General features: G+C 40.9%; 1 protein-coding gene across 4 annotated transcripts; it reads right to left on the minus strand.

Moving 5' to 3' along the window:
* Nucleotides 1–686: 686 nt before the first annotated feature.
* Nucleotides 687–24293, minus strand: ZNF322 (zinc finger protein 322). Of its 4 annotated transcripts, XM_028107459.2 has the most exons (5): nt 24007–24293; nt 23065–23153; nt 9404–9478; nt 7952–8062; nt 687–5017 (listed from the first exon to the last, which is right to left on the minus strand). In XM_028107459.2, exon 5 carries the CDS (start codon nt 4833–4835, stop codon nt 3627–3629), a length of 1209 nt encoding a protein of 402 aa, XP_027963260.2. In that variant the 5' UTR covers nt 4836–5017; nt 7952–8062; nt 9404–9478; nt 23065–23153; nt 24007–24293; the 3' UTR covers nt 687–3626. The 4 variants fall into 4 exon arrangements, with proteins under 4 accessions (XP_027963260.2, XP_027963262.2, XP_027963259.2 ...); XM_028107461.2 differs by lacking the exon at nt 7952–8062 and having other exon boundaries at nt 24151–24293; XM_028107458.2 differs by lacking the exon at nt 7952–8062.

The following is a 24293-nucleotide window of genomic DNA, read 5'->3' on the forward strand; positions in this document are numbered from 1 at the left end:
CTTCCCCTTTTCATCCACCCGGCGGTCATTCCTCCTCCTCTGATTCTTTTCTCACAATAAAAATAAACCACTTAAAACCCGGAGACCTATTCTGGTTGGCCGAACAAACATGAGCGGAAGTAAACTTGATGATGGGAGGAACACCACCATTCTGACCCCACCTCCCGGGCCCCGACTCCAGCAGATAAGGTGGGAAGCGGCAGAACCGCTGCCCTATGTGGCTTCCACTGAGAACTGCAAATTCAAAATTTTTCTTGATTTTGAGGATGAAGGTTACTCAAACAATGAATTTTAACCCCAAATATGGGCAGTTTAGGCTTTTACTCTCTCCTGTGCTATTTAGGCGATGCAGTGGGGAGACTCCAAAAAGATCCAATATCCACAGCAGAACACACACAATATTCCTTCCAGGTTTCCGTTCACTTCTCTGCATTAGCATCAGAAACTCCTGGAATTCTAGAGACCTTCTAATGGCTATCACCTCTACTAGGCCTAAGTAGGAATATCCATGAATAGCCACTTTATTCTTTCGCCTTGTCTCACTGAGGTGTAACTGACAAGACTGGAAGGCAGAGTGTACAGCATAAACGATTTAGGTGTGTACTGGGAAAGGGTCCTGAACATCTGCTTTATTCTCTCACAAGTGTAGGGGAAATGCTTGTTCTTAGTAGACTGGAGACAAAAAATGGAGCTTTTCAGAATAAATGTTTATTTAAGAATTAAGGGAAAACAAAAACATTAAAGCATAGGAATACATTGACTGAATACAAGTGTCTCGTTTGGTCTGAAATCTTGAAAAAGTTACTCTAACTACTTACCTGAGGTAGATTTAGGTTGGCACTGTCTCAAGAGAACCTCCATCCATCCCAGAAGTTACCTTCTAGTTTTGGTTACAGGCTCCCAAGTGGTCCTCTCCAACCTCAGGTTATGCTCTATGAATAACACCAACACCTTTTTTCCCCACGGTTAAAAGCCCTCACTCAGACCTGTCTCATACCCCAACTGTTCTCCATTTGAAGGATGGTCCATCCTTAATTTACTTAAAGACTAGAGAGAATTACCAGTAAGATTAGTTGAAAGAAGGGGCAAGTCATTGCCCTGCCAACGATATAAACTGTCCCCTTCTCCAAGTTCTAATGACTAATAAGTAGCCATAAGGACTAACTTTCATCACCACCATGCCATACACCCAATACTATTTTAAGTATTACAACCGTCAAACATATACTAGTGATAGGCATGATCTGCACCAAAGAGAAACAAATACATCTTGCGTGTTTTATCACACTGGGCAACTTTTCATGGTATAAGAGCTATTTATGAAAATTACTAAAACACAACAGATCAAATAAACTTCCAGCATTTGTTTTCTAAAAAAAAAAAAAAAAAAAAGACCAAGAAAACCCCACCCTAGAACCAGATTCCTTATTATCACTATAAGCTATATCCACTGGGACCCTAAGATTATCAGGCTCATCAACCAGCCATTAGGATCAAAGCTGAGAGCTGCACACAAGGTCGCAGCTGGCCACCTCCCTTAAGTCTGAATGCCAGCACTCTCTGGAGTTCAGGGATTTGTTAAATAAACCAGAGAACCCAGAGTAGCAACAAAATATTTACTCACCAGTCTATAGTCCCAAATGCTGTAGGAATCTTAAGTACTTATATTAAATGTAATATTTTAATCTGAGGGAAGAAAAAAACCCTCAGAATTGTCCATTTATAATCCCTGGATTAATTATAGTATTTCTAGAGAACGTTAGAGATGATCGTGAATTATCCTGTTAAGTTGGAGATAAGTGCTTATCCTTAAATCTCTGATGAATCTGCCAACTACTTTTCCCTTCTAGCATTCAGAATCCTACATTCCAAGCCACACAGGTACCTTATGTTGTGGTGACTGCAATCCTTTCCCTGGGAATAAAAAGTATTCTCTTTCCTTGGCAGAACTGAAATAAATGAAAGGCATATCATTATGGGGCTTGATTTGCTATAAACAGCAGGATAATGGAGTGAAAAGAACACCAGCTTTGGAGTCTGGGATACTCAAAATCACAAAGTTTTAGCTCCTTCATTATTGATTCATCAAATAAGTGTTTTACTCTGTGCCTACTCAGACTTAAACCTTTCTTTTGGTTTCCCTTTAATCATTTTGCAAGGAGCTGAAGAGCATTTTATCAATGAAAGAGGCGAGTTAAAGTCATAAAAATACAGATGCTAGAGACATCATGACATGACTATTATACTGAAATTTGCATTTCAGTTTAAAAGAAGTCAGTCTCTAAAGCTGAAATTTCAAAAACCAGTGATCATCTCCCAAAGATGTTTGAGGGAAAGGAAACTTTTGAGGGGAATGCCTTAACTCATGCTAAGTAAAAAAGCTGAGTATTCTGCCTCTTTATGAGGCTGGCCCTCCAAAGGGAGAACTTTTGGGAGAGTTTTGATCCAGGGGAACTACTCCCTAGCTGCTCCGTTCTTTTCACGATCAGCAAAAGGTTCCCAGGCTACTGTCAACACACTAGTCCCACAGAGGCCAAGTCAACATAATCCTTTCCCCCACAGGGAACACATGCCACGCCTTCTATCACAAGGTTACAGTCCTTTCCTTTATTGGATTTCCAAATTTTAAAAAGCGAAAAGTAAAGCAATCATTAAGTGGTTCAGATAAAAGAAAAGCATCTTTACCTGAGTTACCCATCAGGCCTACTGTGACCTGCTCTAGCTCCTCCCAGAACAAGCTTCCGGGTATCTAAACAACTGTTTACATACTGACTCCATTAAAAGTCATCTCTACCGTATGGGTCAACTATTACCTATTATATGTACACAGTCCACAATTAGATCTCTCACTGGCCAAAATTCTCCAGAGAGTACGTTCTTTGGGACCCAATAAGGTAGGAGTTTCTAGCAAGGCTTTTTTCAGACTCAAGGGGGGTTTTCCACTAATGCGAGTTCCCTGGTGTACCATGAGAGCTGATTATTGACAGAAGTTTTTCTCACTCAGAGACTTAGTAAGGTCTTTCCTCAGATTGGGTTTCTTTGGTGCAAACCCAAGAAGGCTCTTCCAACTCATGTTTTTGCCACATTCAAGACAAATATACATATTTTCACCAGTATGGCTTCTCTGAAGAGTAAGAAAGTCATAGTTCTGTTAGAAGCTTTTTACACACTTGCTGGGGTTTCTCCCCATTGTGGGCTTTCCGACGTCCAATGTGACGTGCATACTGTCTGAAGCTCTGTTGACACTGAGGGCATTTAAAAAGTCCTCTGGTGTGAATTCTCTTGGGATGAGGAGGGGTGAGCACTGCTAGAAAGCTCTCTCACACTCACTGCATTTGTAAGGTTCCTACCTGTAGGAATCCCCTTGTGGATGATCAGATATGAGCGTGGACTAAAGGTTTTCCCCAAACTCAGGGCATTTGTAAGGTTTCTCATTGGAGTGACTGATAAAGTGTTCTGTTAGGGTAGCTCTCTGGGCAAACCATTTCTCAACTTCCCACAGCTGCATTCTCTGGTCCCCACTGAAGTCTGAGCTCTGAGGAAAGTCTGAGATTTGCCTAGAGTTCTTTACTGAGTTCTCTGACATGTAAATACATTTTTTTATGGTATTATAACTCCTTGTCGGATCAAGACATTTGCGAGGCTTCTGACGCTTGGGGAGGACTGAGCTCCAGACCTTTCTCGCCCATATTACAGATACACGGTTTCTCACCGATGTGGATTGTCTGATGTTGGAGTAGGGCTGAGCTCTGCTGGAAGCTTTTATCACATACACTGTATTTATAATGCAGCTCCTCGGTCTGCGTTCTCATTTTCTGTTGGGCAACAAAGTCCATGCCCAGGAGGAAGCCGCTCTCACATGTAGACCACTGATGTGGTTTCTCTTCCATATGAATTCTTTGATGCACAATGAGGTCTGAGCTACAGCTGAAAGTTTTCTCATATTCAAGGCATTTAAAAGTGTGAGTGTGAGTTGCCTGATGCCTGATTAGGTTGGCACTCCGAGTAAAACTTCTCATGCATTCCAAGCACTTATACGGCTTCTCACCTGTATGGACTCTCTGGTGTACAATAAGGTCAGATTTCTGGCCAAAGCATTTCTCACAGGCACCACATTTATAGGGCTTCTCCCCAGTATGAACTCTTTTATGAACAATGAAGGCTGAACGGTGTCGGTAACTTTTCTCACACTTATTACATTTGTAGGGCCTTTCACCAGTATGAGTTCTCTGGTGGCTAATAAGATCTGATTTCCCACTAAAAGCTTTTTCACACTCCAGACACTTAAACGGTTTCTCACCTGTGTGAGTTCTTCGGTGCCTTATGAGGTTTGTGCTTCGACTGAAGCATTTATCACACTCACTACACAGATATGGTTTCTCGCCTGTATGGCTTCGCTGGTGGACAAGCAGATCAGAGCTCTGACCGAAATTCTTGCCACAAATATCGCATGTATAGAATTTTTTACCTGCATGTGTTCTCTGGTGTCCCGAAAGGGCCAGGTGGTGCCAAAAGCTCTTCTCACATTTGCTACATTTATAAGGTTTCTCATAATTGTGGATCCTCTGGTGTGAAATAAGATCTGAGCTTTGGACGAAGGTTTTCTCACACATATCACATCTATAAGGTTTCTCCCCAGGATGGGATCTCTCACACATAATAAGAGCTAAGTTTTCACAGAAGTTTTGCTCACATTCAAGGCACTGGTATATCTGATCATCTATTTGAGTAATCTCATGCACATGAATAAAAATCTTTTTACCCTTCTGAGGGCATACATGATAGATTTTCCTTTTCTGAGTTCTCTGATTGTATCTCTCTTCTGAAGTGTACATTTTCTATGGCTCTCTCCTATGGAGTTTTCCACTGGTCTTCTTGACCCATCATGTTCTTCATAGTCATTTTCTTGGTAAGGACTTGAAAGATACATCTGTCATAGGCCTTTCAGTCATGAGCAGCTCGTCTCTACACGTTTCCAGCATCATACAGACTAATTCCTTACTTGGTATTTCCAACCCTGTAAGACAAAGAAGAAGTATTATTTATATTCCTGTAACTAAGAAAAGAATGCTCAAAGTTAAAATTACTGCAGGAAAGACAGAAATTCTCCATCAGAGTCCGTAAGTGCTCTAGTTTTTACAGGGGTTGAAGCCAGTTAGTTTTCCTCTTTTCTAATACAAAACTAGTCAGCAGGAAAAGACCTGGAAAAGTTATTTCTTTTATGAGCCTGGGTGATCTCAAAACCAGGGTTCTTCCCCTTTCCCTGGCTTCAACTGAGTAATCAGGACAGGCCTCGTAGTTAGTACGCTTGCTCAAGAGAAAACAACCCCAAAAGGACTGTGAACATCTATGCAGTCCTCTCCATTGGAAGGTTTGGAAAGAAATGGTAACGATCATTAGAATTCCCAAGGCACTGGGAGAGAGAAGGGTTTCTGTGGCTCCATCATCCCAGCTGTGTGATGTTGGGCAAGGTATTTAACAACTCTTCCCCACCTAGTTTGTTCCTCTGTAAAATGGGACTTATAACTAAACTTATTTCACATTGTGGAACTGAACAGTAAGTTAATCCCCTCTTCATCTCACGGTAATAAGCATTCTGTGTTAGCTCTTATGCTATTATTATGATAAAGATTCTTTGTTATGACCACATGAGCACAAACCCTCCTCAAATAGGAAAATCCTGACTGGGGTGCCTGGGTGGCTCCGCTGGTTAAGCGACTGCCTTCGGCTCAGGTCATGATCCTGGAGTCCCGGGATCGAGTCCCGGGATTGAGTCCCTGGATCGAGTCCCGCATCGGGCTCCCTGCCAGGCAGGGAGTCTGCTTCTCCCTCTGACCCTGCCCCCCTCATATGCTTTCTCTCTCTCAAATAAATAAAATCTTAAAAAAAAAAAAAAAAAAAAAGGAAAAGAAAAATCCTGACTACAGATGAAAGCTTGGCTTCAAACCTGCTTTAATACCAGGCTTTTCTTTATACAGTGAAGAGATGTGGAAGAGTTTCTCTCCTGTTAGAGGCATGTGCAAGTATTAAAGCTCCTGGAGTTGAGCATCTTAAGGAAATAAGTCCTTCTACAAAGGAAGATCACAATGACATAGTTCTCCTTTCTAACGTAACCGAAAACGGCCCTCTGTTCAGGCTGCCAATGCTCCACTCCTCCCGGGTAAGAGATGGCAGATCACCTTCAAATGAGTAAGAGATTAAAAAGGAGAGGGAGAGGAGAGAGATACGGAGGTCTTTCAACTGGGGACCTATTTTCCATGAAGCTACACTGGTAGGTGAATTAAAGGTGTCACAGCCAACAGGAATACGGAAAGACAGACTAATGCTATACATTGGGTTGATTCAGGAGAGCAGCACAGGGGGTAGTGAATTGGTCATTTCATTTATCAACCGCTCACAATATAGCAAAGAAGAAACACATGAGAAACAAAAGGGGAAAAACCACCATTTTCTTTGTCCTTCACACTTACTCTTTTCAAGGATCGTTTCCATGTTTGACCCTTGTCATACCTTCAAAGCCCTTCGCAGCATCTAAGGAGTAAAAGCTGATGACTGTGCTTCCTATTTTACTGAGAAAATTTAAGCGAACCAAAAAAACAACACAACACACATACTCAAAAACATAAAAAACCACTTCTCCGTGCTCCCACCCCATCAACCAGCTTCTTGCCAGTGTGGTCATGCACTCCACCTTTCCTTCCATCACTGTGGATGAGGCTGCCTCCGTTCAGTCTAAGGACAACCCTTCCGTCTGTGTACTTGGTCCCATCCCTTTCCTCCACAAGGACATCTCTCCAGCAATTCTAACCCCCCCGTCCTGCACCTGTTCTTTTCTTCTGGATCACACTAATCAGCAAACTGGCTGTTTCTGCTCTCCTAAAACAGAAGCACAACCAACATGAAAACTTTTCTTTACCACCTCACCCTCAAGCTATTATCCCACCTCCCTGTTCCTTGTTACAGGGGCGCCTGGGGGGCTCAGTCGGTTGGGCGTCTGCCTTCGGCTCAGGTCATGACCTCAGGGTCCTGGGATCGAACTCCATACCCGGCGCCCGCTCCGCGGGAGGCCTGCTTCTCCCTCCGCCACTCCCCCTGCTTGTGTTCCTGCTCTCACAACCCTTCTCTGTCAAATAAATAAAACCTTAAAAAAAACTCTTCTCTGTTCCTTTTTACAGCAAAATTCCTCAAAAGAAATAAATCTGCTTATTGTCTCCAACTCTTGTCTCCCAAAGTTTCTGGAACATCCTCCAACCTAATATTCGTCCTCATAACTCTGCCAAAACTGCTCCTGTTGGAAGCCCACAAGCCCCTAAGCCACCTGCCGCCTGGTTTCCGCCGACCCCTCTCCTGGCTCTCCTACTGAGCACATACCAGTCACCTTGGCCTCGCTGCTGCTCTGCAAACCAGCCAGGTCACCCCCACTTCAGGATCTTCGTACTTGCAGTCTCTCCTGGCTAAAGTGCTATCCCCTCTAGATTTTCAAGGCTCCCTCCCTCATCTTCCTCAAATCGTTGGCCACCTTGCTTTACACTGTCACACACCTGCAATCCCAGCTGACCCGCACCTACAACACTCCTGTCCTCTCCTGTTTTATTTTTCTCCACAGAATGTCAGCCCCTAAAGGACCAGGATTTTTGTTTATTTCATTTGCTGCTTCCCTAGTACCTGGCACACAGTAGGTGCTCAAAGCTAGAACGGATGTCCTTATTTGGAATCTATGGACTCCTAAATAACCTATGAAAACTGTGAAATTTGACTGCAAATGTTATTTGGTATGTGTACATTCTTCTAGGGACAGAGTCCACCGTTCACCAACTATGATGTGCGGGCCGAGTCTGTGTGTTGGTGTGAGAGGAAACAATATGAGAGCAGGCTGAACATCACCCTAGTAAACGTGATGGACCAGAACGCAAAGCAAAGCAGCTATACAAGCAGAATAAGCAACAGTCACCTGAATTCAGAGGAAACAATGAGGTGAGGCGAAAGGATCCAGAAGATGGATGACTTTGTTTCATCAATTTTCTGATTGGTTTTCCAATTTCCATTCAGCAATTTGTAAACTCTCCATGTGTAAGGCACAGAGACAGTTGTTATAATAAAAAAAAAAAAAGTTATTTATAAATATAAAAAGAAATACCAAGGCTCCAGATGTCAACTCAAACACGTTCTCATGTTTAGTTCTAGGGGATGAGAGAAAACTGAATGGGATGGGAGTAGTTTCTTAAGTCAAGGAACAGACTGCCCACAGGAAATGTAATGTTAAAACCACTAAAGAGGGACAGAATGAGAGAAAAGTGGGATGTACGGCCGAAAGAGTAAAGTTCACAGCTCTGGGAAGGGGAAGAAGCAGGTGAGCAAAAAAACACACGTTTATGTTAAATACAGTAACTCTACATCCGTCTGTGCGATGCTGGGCCAGTTATTTAACCACCATAAAGACTGGCGTCTTTGTAAGAAGAGATCAGGACACAGAGATATCAGGGACGCGCATGCAGGGGGAAGGCCATATGAACACAGAGAAGACGGCCATCTGCCAGCCAAGGAGAGATCTCAGAAGAAACCAGACCGGGCACTTTGATCTTGGACTTCTAGCCTCCAGAACCGTGAGGAAATAAATTCGCTGTTTGGAGCACTCAGTCTGTGGCATTGCGTCATGGCAGTGCCGGCACCTCCTGTCACCCTCCAATCCCCACCCTCCTTACACTCAAAGCCTCAACCCCCAGCCAGTGAACTCCTGTTATAACAAGAGATTCTTCTCTGCCCCTTCAGTGGCTTCCCCTCCCCCGCTCCTCCCCTTCAGTCCCCACGATGGCCCAAAAGGCCTCACAAGGGCTGCTGTCACCCCGACCACTGCTGTTCCAATCTGCTCTCCCCTGTTCTCTCCACACGGTGCGACCCACAGTGGCCTCCGGGCTGTCCTCACCCACACCCCCTTTAGGGCCTCTGCCCTTCCTTTCTTGGGTCTCCAGCCTTCTCCCCCCAGGGGTGTGTACAGCTCTCTCTTCAAAGGTCACTTCTCAAGGGCGCCTCTCCCGACTGCCATATTTAGGACTGTGAACTGCCCCCCACGCCCCAGCGTTCCCTACCCGCTTTTCTGCTTGGCTTTTCCCCACGGCATTTACCACCTTCTGATACATGGTGTAATTGGTTTGTTTATGGTCTGAAACATGGCAGGGATATTTACCTGTCTTGCGTGCTGCTCCTTCTCTAGTACACAGAGCAGTGCCAGGCAGAGTCAGGGCTTACTCAGCATCTGCCGAGCGCATGAGTAAATCCTTACCGTAATTCTACTTGCGTCCCTATGGTGAAGGAAAAGGGCCGAATGCCAGAAGACACAGGAGCTACTCTGATGGGGCACGGTCTAGGAGAGAGAAGGCACGCTTCTAGAGAAACTGTAGCTTACCTAGAAGCTAACTGGAAGGAAAGCGGCGTTTACTTCCTGCTCCCGAGAATCTGATTTCTCAAGGAAGAGAGTGTTCTGTAAAACACAAGGATAAGAAAAGGCTAAGTAGTTATAAATAAGCAGACTTAGCACTGGAGCATTTCACTCGAAGAACCTGAAAATGGGTAAACTAGGTTCCTTAAAAGAGCAGTTGGGTTTTCTTATACAATCCCTTAAATTCAGTTCTGAGGAGGTTAACACAGTCCTAAACCATCCCATATAACTCTACAGAAAGGGGCCAACAAAGAATCTGAAAACCATCTGCACAATCTACAGCCTCCGAGGGACTGTAACAACATCGAAGGCAGAGCCCCAGCCCTAACTCTCAGCGGAAGATGGCGCACGCTCCGGGTCACTCTCCCTGCGGGAGCTCAGGGGGCCTTCACCTACAGGGCAGTCGGGACCACAAAAGCCTCTTGTGCTCTAACAAAACCAAGACTTGACCATCAGCACCCTTCCTTCCCTGGTGGGCAGGCAATCATCACATTTCTGGTTATTCAAAACTTACCACGGCCTAAGGGGATTTCTATTTCAGCCAGAAACAACTCGGGAGGGGTCAATTAGGGGCATAGAAGTTTGAGAGCTCAGACTTGACCACCAATGCCTTCCCTCAGCAGCTTTAACCTGCCTATTGCAGGTGGCTGAGGCTTCAGTTCCCTCAAGAACCTTCCTGTTCCTGAGGATCAGAAGCAAAAAAGGAACTGCTCAGCCCCAGACAACACATGGGGACATTTAGCTGAGGCTCTCTATGACAGTCCCTCACAGCTGCCAGTAGAAAGATGACATGTTTCATGGTTCTGGTTCCAGGTTAAGACGGAGTAAACACAGGCCATTCTTATTCTCCCTCACAATGCACTTATGACATCTGGACAGAACGTATGGGCCAGCTACTTGAGGACTCTGAAAAGTAAATAGCACGCGGGTCAAGGAAGACCAAAATTTAAAGCCCAACCTAACCAGCAGCGAGGGGACTCTGCGTTGCTGTCCTTCCCTTGAGTAACCCCTGGCCTGAACGCAATACAGCCTGAAACAAAGAAGTCAGGGAAACTAAATCGTAATTCAACTAGGATTTTTCAGAGAACCTATGAGCTTCTATGAAAATGATTCAAAACTGACTTCAATGGATAGAAAACGGACTTAAATATGGAGGAAGAAAGAACAAAATACCTCTGGAAGAACTACACAGGACACGGTAAGAAAACAGTTAGGAAGGGGGTAATGGTGTCTGCAGAAATCCAAATCTCCCAGCACATCCTTTAACAGCTGTAAGAACAAGAGAAATGCACAACCCAAACCCACACCTGTGCTAAACCCTAGCTTTCATATGCAAGCTCTGCAGACCACCAATGAGAGCAATCTGAAAATGTGGAGTAGAGAGGAGGGCTCGTGGTGCACAAAATCAACTGAGCTTCCTGCCAGAAAGAGAAAACCCATTACAAGAAAAAAGAAAACCCAGTACAAGAAAAAAAAATTTAAAGTTCTGATCAGAACGGGATATTAGGAAAGGACTTTTAGCTCACACACCAGACTTAGAGGCAGTCCTGGAGTGGCAATTCTTTAGGAAAAGAGAGTAAAAAGGAAGGGAGAGGAACCCTTTGGACTGCACAGTGAAGGAGAAAAGGAGCAGAGAGAAATTCAAGATGAAGGGAAATTTTTTTTAGAAAAGAGTAAAATAAAAAAGGCACAAGTCATGCCCTCACTATTTTCAAAGATATGTCTTCTAGTTAAAAAAATAAAAAAGATAAAAAATCCACAAAACCTGACCAAGTGTCACTGAATTAGCAGTCTTGTTAAACACATCATGTTCTAATAAAATAGACATAATCCAACTAAACACTGGAAGGAGAAGAGAGAACAAACTGAAATAACCTCACTGGTCATTGCATTAACTGCAGACAGGGGTTAAGGGATACTACCAAAAACTGAAAAACCAGACAATTAAAGGCTAAATCAGAACATGGGACTAAGGCATTACAAAAGATCTATGTTCAAAGGTAGTCATGATAACAAAAATCAAACATTCTAAAAAAGTTAATGAAAGAGCAATGCAAACACAAGTAACTGAAAAAACGGGACAAATATAAATAACATGATTGTGCTGAGACGAAACATGTCAATCGTATCAATATATGAGAATGAGTTTGGCTCACCTATTCAAATTTTTTTTACCATGGCTCACAAAACAAGACCCAACTATATGCTAAATACAAGAGACACTTAAAACAAAGATTCAGAAAGGCTCAAACTAAAGGGACAGAAAAAGTAATACAGGCAATTAGAAACAATAAAAGAAAGCCTTATATTCAAGATATCATGAAGAGGAAAATTCAGGCTGAAAAACATTAAACATGATAAAGGACACTTTTTAATGTTGAAAGCCCTAATCATAATACAGCTTGTAATAGTTATGATTTTGAACCAAATCACACAGCAGTCACCCTTACAAAGCAAAAACTACAATAGATAACAAGAAATATAGCAAAAACATTAATAATAAGACAACATACCACTATCAGTAGAAAGACATACAAAGTAGAACAAAAAAAGTAATGATGCAGAAAACCTAGAGAATCTAATTAGTAAGCCTTATGATAGCTACTGAAACTTAACCCTAATAATAGGAAGTAAACTTTGTTCTCAAGCACACATGAATCAGTCACAGGATTCTGTCTTATATTAGGTCATAGAGACAGCATCAGTAAGTCCATAAAAAGACATGAATCTAAAAATTTATTGAAATACCAAATTTAAAAAACCCCACCTAAATGGGGAAAATAAAACAACTCTTCAGCAAATGGGGAGATGAAACAAAATTTCTAAATATTGATAATTAAAATTATTACAGATTACAATCTATGGAATAAATTTAAAGCAGTGATCAAAGAATATTCATAATCTTAAGTACTTTTATGTCAATATAACGAATTAAATGAAATCAGTGAACTAAAGAGAAAACCAACCTAATTATAAATCAAAATCCTACTTATTTGGAAAAACTTAAAGAAATGATACACTACTAGCTAACTTAGTGAAGAAAAAGAGAAAGTACGTATTTATAAAAAAGGAAAAGATAAGGAATAAATAAGTAAAACAAAAAGCCCCACATACACATAACAGATCACTTTGCAGACTTCTACACAAATAAATGTGATAACCTATGAGGCAGACTGTGTTTTTTACCAAAATCACCCCATCCAAGACAGAAAGTTTTAAAACACCAATATGCACAGAATAAACACAAAGTTGTTAAGGAACCAGCCCACAAAAAAGCACTGGATCCAGATCATTTCATAAGGGTATTCTAACAAACTTACAAAGACCAAATAAACTCAATGCTTCAAAAATGTTTTCCAGAGCACTAAAAATGAAGAAAAACTTCCAGTCTTTCGTGAAAATAGTTTAACATTGACAACTGAACCTGATGAAGAATATAAAAATGTTTATAGCCCAATATTAGTGTGAAAAATACTAATAAAAATCTAAAACCACATTAAGAAAAGTAAAGTACCATGACAAAGTAGGAGTTATTCAGGGAACACAAGATTTATTCAGTATTAGGAAACCCATTAACATAATGTCTCATATTAACAGGTCTATGGAGAAGAATCATGATTATCTTCAAAGATGCTGAAGGAACTCACAACAGAATCAACATCCAGTCCTGATGAAAATACTCAAGAAAGTAGGAATTAATGAATACTTCCTTTTAAATGATAAAATATACGTTCTTTAGTCTAACAGCCAGTACCTAAGTGAGAAAAACTAGTCATTTCCGATAAGATCAGCAACAAGTTAAGAATGACCCCTATCTCTTCTGTTATTAAACTCGGAACTGGAAGTATTAGCCAGTGCAATTGGAAAATAAAAATCAATTAGCGGTATACAAATAGAAAAGAAATAAAATTATATGTTTGGAGATAGAAGGGCATAATTAGAAAACCCTAGAGAAAATCAACATTAAAAGTGACTCAAAGGAATTCAGTAAGGCAGCAGGATATAAAACTCACACACAGAAATGAACAGCCCTTTTTTGTACAAAAATAACAACCAACTAGTGTATAGATAGAGAATACTCCTTGCACAACCACAAAATATGAAATACTTAAAGATAAATTAAACCATAATTATGTAAATCACATACGTAATTATGTAAAATGAAGAAGAGGAAAACTTTCAGACACTACTGAAAGACCCCAAAGCAGACCTGAACAAATGGAAAGACATCTTTTGTTCTGGGACAGAATGATTCAATATAATGAAGATGTTAGTTCCTCCTAAAAAGATTTATGGATTAATACAATTGCAACAAAAATAATAAACTTCTTCATGGAACTAGACCAAAGGCGGACAAATTATGGCCCACAGGTCAATTCTGGCCTGCAGTCTGTTTTTATAAAGTTTTACTGAAACAAGGTAATACTTACTCATGAATGTATTGCTCATGGCTTCTTTCTCATATGGCAGAGTTAAATAGTTGAACAGAGACCATCTGTCCCCCAAAGCCTAAAGTATATACTTTCTGACCCTTTACAGAAAAATCACAATGCTTGAGCTACAGTTATTACTCAAATTCACTTGGAAAAACCAACATGCAAGAAAAGGCAGGAAACAATGAAAAGAAAGATTGAGGGGTGACTTATAACCCTGTAAGACATTAAAATATGCTATAAAGCCTCTAATATTAAAAAAATATGGTTCTGGGGGTGCCTGGGTGGCTCAGTCGTTAAGCGTCTGCCTTCGGCTCAGGTCATGATCCCAGGGTCCTGGGATCGAGGCCCGCATCGGGCTCCCTGCTCGGCAGGAAGCCTGCTTCTCCCTCTCCCGCTCCCCCTGCTTGTGTTCCCTCTCTCCCCCCTGCTTGTGTTCCTCTCTCGCTGTGTCTCTCTGTCAAATAAATAAATAAAATCTTAAAAAAAAAAAATATGGTTCTGGTACGTGAATACATAAAAAGATAAGTGAAATAGAAATCCAGAAACAGATACAAACATATACAGAAATTTAGTATACAATAAGAGTGATATCTCAAATCACCAGGGAAAAAAATGAACTTTTTAATAAATGATGTTAGAACATCAGGATAGTCACATGAAAATTGATACAATTTGATCCGTACTGCACACCATACACTAAAATCAATTCCACATCGATCAAAGAGCTGAATTTACAAATTGAAACCGTATGGTACTGAATATACAGGTAATATCAGTGTACAGAAAGGTTTTTTGGCTTGGGACACAAAATTGGCCATTTGACTAAAATAAAAACATTTTGTGTGTAAAAAGAAAAGAACAAAGTCAAAAGTCAATGGGCAAACTGAGAGAAAAATTTGTAACATATATTTGACATATATGTTATATAAACATAATCTATTATATAAAGATCTCTTAAAATTGAGAGAAAACACCAAAAACCTGAGAAAAATAGGCAAAAGACAATACATAAAAAGATAAAAAAATGTTCCTTAAACATATGAAACGATGTTCAATCTCACCCATATTTAGAGAAATTCAAATTAAAAGTACATGAAATAACTAGAAAGAGAGGAACTTCATCAACTTGATAAAGAATACAAGAAAACTACAGCAAATATTATACTTAATGGTGAGAAACTAGAAGCTTTCTAGCTAAGATGAGGAACAAGGTAAGGAGTTCCTTCCTACCACTCCTTCAACATTATACTGGAAGTCTTAGATAATACCATAAGAGGAGGAAATAAAAATTACACAGAATGGGGGGAAAAATAAACTGTCTTTGCTTACAGATCACATGACTGTCAGTGTAGAAAATATAAAAGTATCAACAACAACAACAAAATGGAACTAATCAAGCAGTTATAGCAAGCATGCAGCAGGATACAAGGTTAATATATAAAAGGCAATCACTTTCTTCCATACCAGCAATAAAGGATTGGAATTTCAAGTTAAAAACACAATTACCATTAGCACGTCTGCAAAATGAAAATGAAATACTTATATACAAATCTAGCAAGATCTCACATGAAGAAAACAAAAAAACTGATGAAAAAATAAAAAAGAATTAAATAAATGAACAGAGAGTCCATGTTCATGGATAGGAAGACTCTATATTGTCAAGATGACAATTCTTCCTACCTTGGATCTACTGACTGAACTCAATTCCGATCAAAACCCCAGTAGGTTATTTTATTGATATTAACACACTGACTCTAAAGTTTATGTAAGGAGAGCAAAGGACCCAGAATAGCCAGCACAATATTGAAAGAGAACAAAACTGGGAGCACTGACACTACTCAACTTCAAGACCTCCTACCATGCCACTGTAACCCAGTGTGGTGCTGGTAAAAGAATAAACAGATTGGTGGAACAGAGTCCAGAAATAGACTCACATAAATACAGCCACCTGAGCTTTGACAAAGGGGCGAAGGGGCAAAGGCAATACCATGCAGAAAGACAGTCTTTTCAACAAATGGTACTGGAACAACTGGATATCCACATGCAAAAATATGAAATAGACAAAGACTTTATACCTTCCACAAAAATTAACTCAATATAGATCATAGACTTAAATATAAAACACAAAACTATAAAACTCCTAGAAGATAACATGGGGGAAAATAAAGACAATGATGACTTCTTAGATTTAATACCAAAGAAAGGCATGAGCTATAAAAGAAGTAACAATCTGGGTTTTATTAAAATTAAAAACTTCTATTTTGCAAAGGACACAAGACTGGGAGAAAATATTTGCAAAAGACATCTGATAAAGGACCGTTACCCAAAATATACAATATATTTATATACTCTTAAAACACAAGGAACAACCTGATTAAAAAATGGGTAAAAGATCTAAACAGACATCTCACCAAAGAAGATATACAGATGGCAAATAAGCATAGGAAAAGATGCTCAACACTACATGTCATTAAGGAATTGATAGTTAAAACAATGAGCTACTACTATAAATTACAATGACCAAAATCCTACAAGCCCTGAGTTGGGCTCCCAGCTCAGCAGGGAGTCTGCTTTTTCCTCTCCCTCTGCCCACCCCCCCATTTGTGTGCAAGCTCTCTCTCAAAACAAAACAAAACAAAAAACATAATGACAAAATCCAATACACTGACAATACTAAATTCTAATAAGGACATGAAGCAATGGGGATGCTTATCCATTGCTGGTGGGAATGCAAAATGGTACAGCCACATTGGAAAGCAGTCTGGTGGTTTCTCCCAAAACCATATAATCCAGCAATTGTGCTCCTTGGTACTTACCCAAAGGAGCTGAAAATGTGTATCCACACAAAAACCTGCACAAGGATGTTTATAGCAGCTCTATTCATAATTGCCAAAACTTCAAGGCAACTAACATGTCCTTCAGTCAATGAAAGGATAAATAAACTGGGCTACATCCAGGCAGCGGAATCTTGCTCAGTGCTGCTAAAATGGAAATGTGCTATCTAGTCATGGAAAGACATGGAGAAACTTTATATGCATATTGCTAAGTCAAAGAAACCGGTCTGAAAAGGCCACAAACTGTCCAATTCCAAGTACATGACATTCTAGAAGAGGCAACTACGTAATCAGTGAAAAAGATCAGTGGTTGTCAGGGGTCGGTGGGGGAGAGGATGAATAAATGAAGCACAGAGGATTTTCAGGGCAGTGAAACTCCCCTGTATGACACTATAAATGGTGATAGATGTCATACATTTGTCAAAACCCACAGAATGTACAACACAAAGAATGAACACTAAAGTAAACCACGGCCTTTGGCTGGCAATGATATCTCAATGCAGATTCACCAACTGTAATAAATGTACCACTCTGGGCCAAGATGTTGATAGCTGGGGAGGCTGGGGTGGGCGGGTGGGGGGTGGCAGAGGACAGAGAGCAACAACATGTACTCTCTACTCAATTTTGCTGTGAACCTAAAAGTACTCTAAAAAAAGTCTATGATAAAAAAATGAAATAACTGAAAAGTGCATGTGAAATACTGTTTATCACCAATCGAGTTGGCATACATTGAAAAGTACGACAACACATTTTGTTGTCAAAACTGTGGGGAAACAAACACTCTTATATGTTGCTAGAGGGAAAGCCAATTGGTAAAACTCTCTGGAGGGGCATTTGACAACATCTAGTAAAACTAGATACGCATTTATATCTAACTCAGAATCCCATTTCTAGAAATTGATTCTGAAGATACACCTCCAACGACATAAAAATATACAAGTATAAAGTTATTCACTGTAGCAATGTTTATAATTTGAAAATATTTAAAACTTAAGTGCCCATATATAAGAAGGTGGTTGAACAAATCTGGTATATGCACATATAATGGAGTACTACGAAGCTGTAAAAGAATGAAGAAAACCTTTATGCGTTGGTGTGGAGTGATTTTCAGAACATACTGTAAAATTTTAAAAACAATGGTATAAAAAAGTATGCTACATTTTGTGCAAGAATGAGGTAGAAATAAAAAACCACACATGTATCTGTGGGAGCCTGGGTGGCATGACTCTTGGTTTTGGCTCAGGTCATGACCTCAGGGTCATGGGACTGAGCCTCGTATCGGGCTTCGTGCTGAGTGTGCAGCCTGCTTGGGGTTCTCTCTCTTCTGCCCCCCCCCCCCCGCTAGTGCTCTCTCTCTCTCTCTCAAATAAATCAATAGATCTGCCCCCCCCCCCGCTAGTGCTCTCTCTCTCTCTCTCTCTCAAATGTATCAACAGATAAAATCTTTAAAAAACACACACACATCTATACATGTATCTACTCATTTGGCCAAAAAGAAATTTGGAAAAGGTAAAAGAAACTAATGAATGTGGTTATCATCACAAGGTACGTAAAATGGAATTAAAAGGGACAGGAAAATGGAACTGGTGTAAAGAGGTGGGGGGTCACCGTCTGGGACTATACATTTTTGTAACACACACAACACTTTTACTTTTAGAACTGTTACATTTCACATATTCAGTAAATAAATAGACAAGACACTAGAGAGAAATGTCAAAATGTAATACAAACAAAAACAAATGAGTCAGTTTCAAATGAGTAACACAACACCCAGAAGGGAAAGAAATAACTCAAACAGTACTTTAATACAGTATTAGGACTATACAAACTCAAGCTAAAGATAAAAAGAACTACAAACAATTACTGAATTCTCATTAGTAGGGTTTTTTTCCTCCCCATGATGGTAAAGATATACTACTTAATGCATACCCTAGGACTGAACAAATAAGTAAATATACTATGGGTAAAATGGCACACAGATTCCTCACTGCCAGAGAAGGGAGTTATAAATATAGACAACGGAAGGGCAAGAATGAACTCTGTAACCGGAATTAGAAATATCAGTATAAGGCCAAGGTTTTACAGTATATACAGAAAAAATAGAAATGCATGTATGTGTCAAAGTGTGTGTTTATTCTACTTTATTTTTCTAGTAACGTCTGCTGAAAGGTCATAAAAAGAATGAAATCCTAGTAGTAATGAGCATAACACACACTCAGGTCTTGGTTTCTAAACGCCATTCTCCACTGAAAGCTATCAGGGCTCCTAGGAGAAATGGCTGATTCCGGGGTTTAGAAAGTACAAGATGAACCCAGAACATCTTGTACCAGAGGATAAGGAAGTGCTCAAAAAGTGCTGATAATGTGCCATAAGGACCCAGAAGCCAGGCCAAAGGGGCTGCTATGGTAAAATCTGGAACAAACAGAACATCAAGATAAACAGTAACTGTAATAAGTAACACAATAAGAATCCATGAATCTATACAGATAAAAAAAAAAGTGAATAAAGATGGAGAAGGGAGTTTTTCTTTTCTAAAGATTTTATTTATTTGACAGAGAGAGACACAGCGCAAGAGGGAACACAAGCAGGGGGAGCGGGAGAGGGAGAATTAGGCTTCCCGCCGAGCAGGGAGCCTGATATGGGGGCTCAATCCCAGGACCCTGGGACCATGGCCTGAGCCGAAGGCAGACGCTTAATGACTGAGCCACCCAGGCGCCCTGGAAGTTTTTCTCATATTAAAAAAGCCAAAGGGCGTCTGGGTGGCTCAGTCCTTGAGCGTCTGCCTGCCTTCGGCTCAGGTCATGATCTCAGGGTCCTGGGATTGAGCCCCACATCCCTCGGCAGGAAGCCTGCTTCTCCCTCTCGCACGCCCCCTGCTGGTGATCCCTCTCTCGCTGTGTCTCTCTCTGTCAAATAAAATAATAAAATCTTAAAAAAAAAAAAAGCCAACAATTAAATGTGGAAGAACTGATGGAATTTTAAAAATCACCATGTCCAGTCAAAAGAAGAGTGTTTAATTGTTTCAGGTAAAAATCCAGTGGGTGAAAAGTTTATGAGATCAGGATTTTACACAGTCTGAAAATATCTCCCTACTAGATATTTAATAATTATAGAAACAAGAAGAGTAACTTCACAGTACAGAAACCTGAAAGTCACCACCTTAACCAAGTGATCAAAGTCACCATTACTAGTAACATGATGTCCAATGTGCCAAATAGAATGTAAAGAACAGGACAGAATATCACCTCTGGGCTATCTTGCCAAAAATGTAAAACCTGAACGTAATTATGAGGAAACATCAGGCAAACCCAAATTGAGGGAAATTCTACTAAATACATGGTCTAACCTCTTAAAGGAAAAAAAAAAAAGTCAATGGGGTGCCTGGGTGGCTTAGTCAGTTAAATGTCTGTCTTCAGCTCAGGTGGTGGTCCCACGTGGGCCCCCTGCTCAGTGGGGAGTCTGCTTCTCTTTCCCTCTGCCCCTCCCCGCTTGTGCCCTCTCTCTAACAAATACAATCTTAAAAAAAAAAAAAAAGTCAAGGTTATGAAAGACAAAGCCTGAGGATATATATTCCACGACACAGAAGACAAGACATTTAAATGAAATGGGGAATGATGGATTGATCTTGGCCGACAAAAACCAGTTTTTTCCTTTTCCTGAAAAGGACACTAGTGGAAGAACTGGCTCAATTTGAGTAAGATAACAGTATTATGTGAGTGTTAATTTCCGGACTGTGATAGCTGTAATGGTAAGAGAAGAGCCTTGTTTTTAGGAAATAAACGATTTGTATTTTAAGGCAGACATTCTTAACTGGGTTTCTAGGAAAGAATGAAGCCCTACGGAAAATGATTGGAGTAACTATTTTTTCAATTCTTCCAAGAATGGTATGTAGCTAGGAGCACCGTACAGGCATAGGAGAGAAGTTAATTCATTACATACCTTAGGACTTTGGCGCTTAATCTCTTAAGACTTCAGGGCTTAGCATGTCATAAGACTTTTAGGGCTTAATGTTCTTATAGTTTGAGAAGAATCATTATGTCTATAACCTATTCTCAGAAGGTTCAGAGAAAAATGTGTATATGTATGTGTATACAGAGACACACAGAATCATAAAGCGAATATAGTAAAATGTTAACATTTAGGATCACAGGCAAAGGGTATATGAACATTCTTTGTACTATTTCGTACTTTTTCATAAGTCTAAAATTATTTCAAAATTAAAAGATATTTTAGTTTGTTTTTTAAAGAACATGGTAGCTAAGAGTCGAAATATTACACTAGTTAAAACTGAATGTTCAAGTTCTAGAATCAGATTTCGGTTCAAATTCCCACTGCTCCTCTGTAACTGCAAGAACTTGGGTATATTACTTAACTTCCTTCAGCTTCAATTTCTCCTTTGATAAAACAGCTAAGATACTCTTACATGCCTCATGGAACTGCCATGAGAACCTAAGATGTCGCCACCAAAGGACTCAGTGCTCAGTGCCTGGGTCTCAACAGATAATAAATGACAGGTTCTATTATTTTCTGAATTCCATCTTCACACACACAAAAACCCTATTTATCAAGTCCATCCTCTGCACCTGCCTCTTCTGTAAAGCCTTGTTCAAAATCCATATAAAATAATTAACTAAATCATAAACAATAAAATAACTCAGCCAGTTAATGATGAGTATGGAGATTATGCAAAAACTAGAAACAGATTTATGGAGAAATATTAGGATGAAAAGGAAAAATTCAGAATCACAACTAAGGAAAGATATGCAGGCATATAGAGAAATAGCTAATATAAAATGGTAGGTTTATGGAAGCTCTGTCTTTTAAAATGTGTATTACTGCTCAGGTCAAAAGGAGAGCAGAGTGGAAATAAAGGATTCGGAGCTTGGTCATAGCCTGGCAAATGAAATCAGAGTATTCCCTAAAGTTATCAGCCCAGGGTATCATATTTGCCCTAAGGAGCCAATAAACTGTGGGGCACCAAGAAGAAAAAAAAAAAATTAAAAAAATAAGGAAATCATTTTCTTATTCTTATCTAAGTCTTTTAGATGTCAGCACCTAGAAAATAAAATAGTCTGGTTGTCAAACTTAAAGTAGACCATGACACTTCCCTAGTTCAAGATACTACAACTGTTCCCTATCAGACTCAGAATAAAACCCAGTTCTCACTGTTCCTTATAATGTGGCACCTCCACCTATCTTTAGCCTCACGAGCCACCTCAGAACTTTCGCACCTGTTCCTTCTGCCTGGAATGTTCTTCCTGCCAGGTAGCTTGCTTCTTTATGTGATCCAAGTCTCTCCCTGAAAATTAATTCCTCAAAAGGAGGCACACCCTGAGTACTTTATATAAAACAGCTCTGTTCTCTTATCCTGTTTTATTTCTCTTCATAGCACTTCTCATCCTCCAACCTTGGGGTATATATTTTATATCCGTTAATTTGTTTCTCTCTCCTACTAGAATATAACTTCCATTAGGGTTGGGACTTAGTCTTGTTCACTGCAACACCCCTAGACTCTGGCATATGTTTGTTGCATGAATGAAAAATATGAATAAATACCACAGCAAAATAAAGGACCACCATAATCCTTAGAACCCCCATAGCAATGCAACTAGCTAGGCGAGCAGCCCTGGCTGGTCCACCAGGGACCCTTCTCCAAGAGGTTTCTCTTACCTCACCCTAGGAAGAGACTGGTTCTCTCTTCCATGGCTAGCGTCAGAGTGTGCAGAATAAGCAGGCACGCAATAAAAGTCCAAGCAGAGAAGCTGAGTATAGAATTTCAAAGCTCAAGGTTATTCTTACAGTTAAAGGGTGTATGGGACAAGCAGAGTCGATAAAGCATTAATCTAATGCTTACTGTTATCAAGCCCGAGGCGAGGGATTACCTCATTTATCTTTCACTGATTGCATGGACTGCCTCATTTAATCTTCCCAAGAACTGTGTAAGATAGGTATTAATACCGGTATTTGCACTAACAGAAAACCTGATGCTTAGGGCAATTAAATATTACTACCCAAGAACTCACAGCTAGTAGGTAGCGCAGCCACGGTTTAAATTTCAATTTTCTAACTACAGAGCCTAAGCAACGGGCATACTGCCTTTTTGGGGGCCGCAAATCAATCAAGAAGCAATTATTATAAGCCTATTGTGAATATGTGTGTTGGAAAGCAGTAGAAAATACACTCAAGTTAGTAGAAGAGGATCCAGTTTTATCACTCTGCTATCTCAAGAGCTAAGAAAGTATCAATCCCTTTTTCATATTATCTTCCCCAATCCTTCTTGTCCTCCCCAAGTACTGCCCCACCCCATCCGCTCCAAAATCCATTTATATAGAAACATACAGCCTGGCATGCTACTTACCATAACAATGAAGACTCAAGACTGTCTTCCTTTTGGCTTCAAAAGGTCTCTAGTCCGTAAGTACGCATAGCACTCAATTCTTCCCTCTCCTAGAGAAAAATGAATAATGTTGAAATTTATAATTTTTTCTGAAATTTTTATTTTTTCTGGAGCTGGACATCTAAATACCGGTCCCATTTACTCCCCAGTCTGGTCGTCAGCCTTCAACCACATCTTACCTCTTCCCGCATTTGCTTACTTTCTGTTTCTCCTGCAAGAAGTAGCTGCCACTGGGAGCCATCACTTCCTTCCCAACCAGCACTAGCCGAAACATTAAGAGTCCTTCTGGATAATGACTTTTACTTCTTAAGAAAGCCCTGAGTCCTGTTTTACTTGTTTAGATTTTTCTTTCTGCTGTTTTTTGTTTGCATTATCTCAACTTCTAAGGTCAAGGACCCATTCTTCTACCATATACACCCCAAGACGTAGTTGGTAAGTGCATACAGTACAATGTTACATATAACGCAGTTTTCTAAACCATAGTTACGACATGGTTAAATAATCTTCTGTGTATAGATTTGAGTACAACATAACTAATCTCTGTCTTAAAGATGGTGGTGGTTGCGGTGGGGGGGGGACTTCATTCAACGTCCTTGGGATTTTCCCCAATATGAGAGATACAGATCGCTTAGAAAAGTGCCTGGTAACGTTTACTATTATCCTCTCCAAGAACGGCCGTACTGAGCTGCTCTTCTTTCAACTTTTCATTGACCGCCTCTCGGTCCGCCGTCAGGGGGGGGTCCCGGGCCCCGCTCGGCGGCGGCGGCCGGGGCAGCCGTGACCCTGCGCAGGCCGGAGGGCCGGGGAGGGCATGTGGGGGGGCTGGCTCTGGTCCCGCCGCACCCCTCCCCCTCCCCCGGGCCCCGCGGCCGCGCCCCTCCCAGGCCCCGCGGGCCCGCTTACCCGGGCGGCCGCCGGCACCGCCCCTCCGCCTGGGACCGCACTTCCGGTTGGTCTCCGGACACTGGGGTTTGGGTTTCCCGGCGGCCGCAGGCTTCGCGGCGGTGGACCTCAGGGCCCACCTTCGGGAAAAGAAGGAAAGCAAACCTGGGGGGCCGACGAGAGCCAGGAGCAGCTCCCTTTGCGCGACTCGGGAGGGGAGTTGGGGCCAGGCCACCCAGGGAGCGCTTCAGGGGCCGACAAGGCCGGCTACGCGAGCCCTTTCAGCCAGGCTGGGAAGCGGCCGGCGC

The sequence above is a fragment of the Eumetopias jubatus genome, unplaced genomic scaffold (genome assembly GCF_037043125.1).
Source record: "Eumetopias jubatus isolate StellerSeaLion01/CBP00866 unplaced genomic scaffold, mEumJub1_p1.0 scaffold_6, whole genome shotgun sequence".
Lineage (NCBI taxonomy): Eukaryota > Metazoa > Chordata > Mammalia > Carnivora > Otariidae > Eumetopias > Eumetopias jubatus.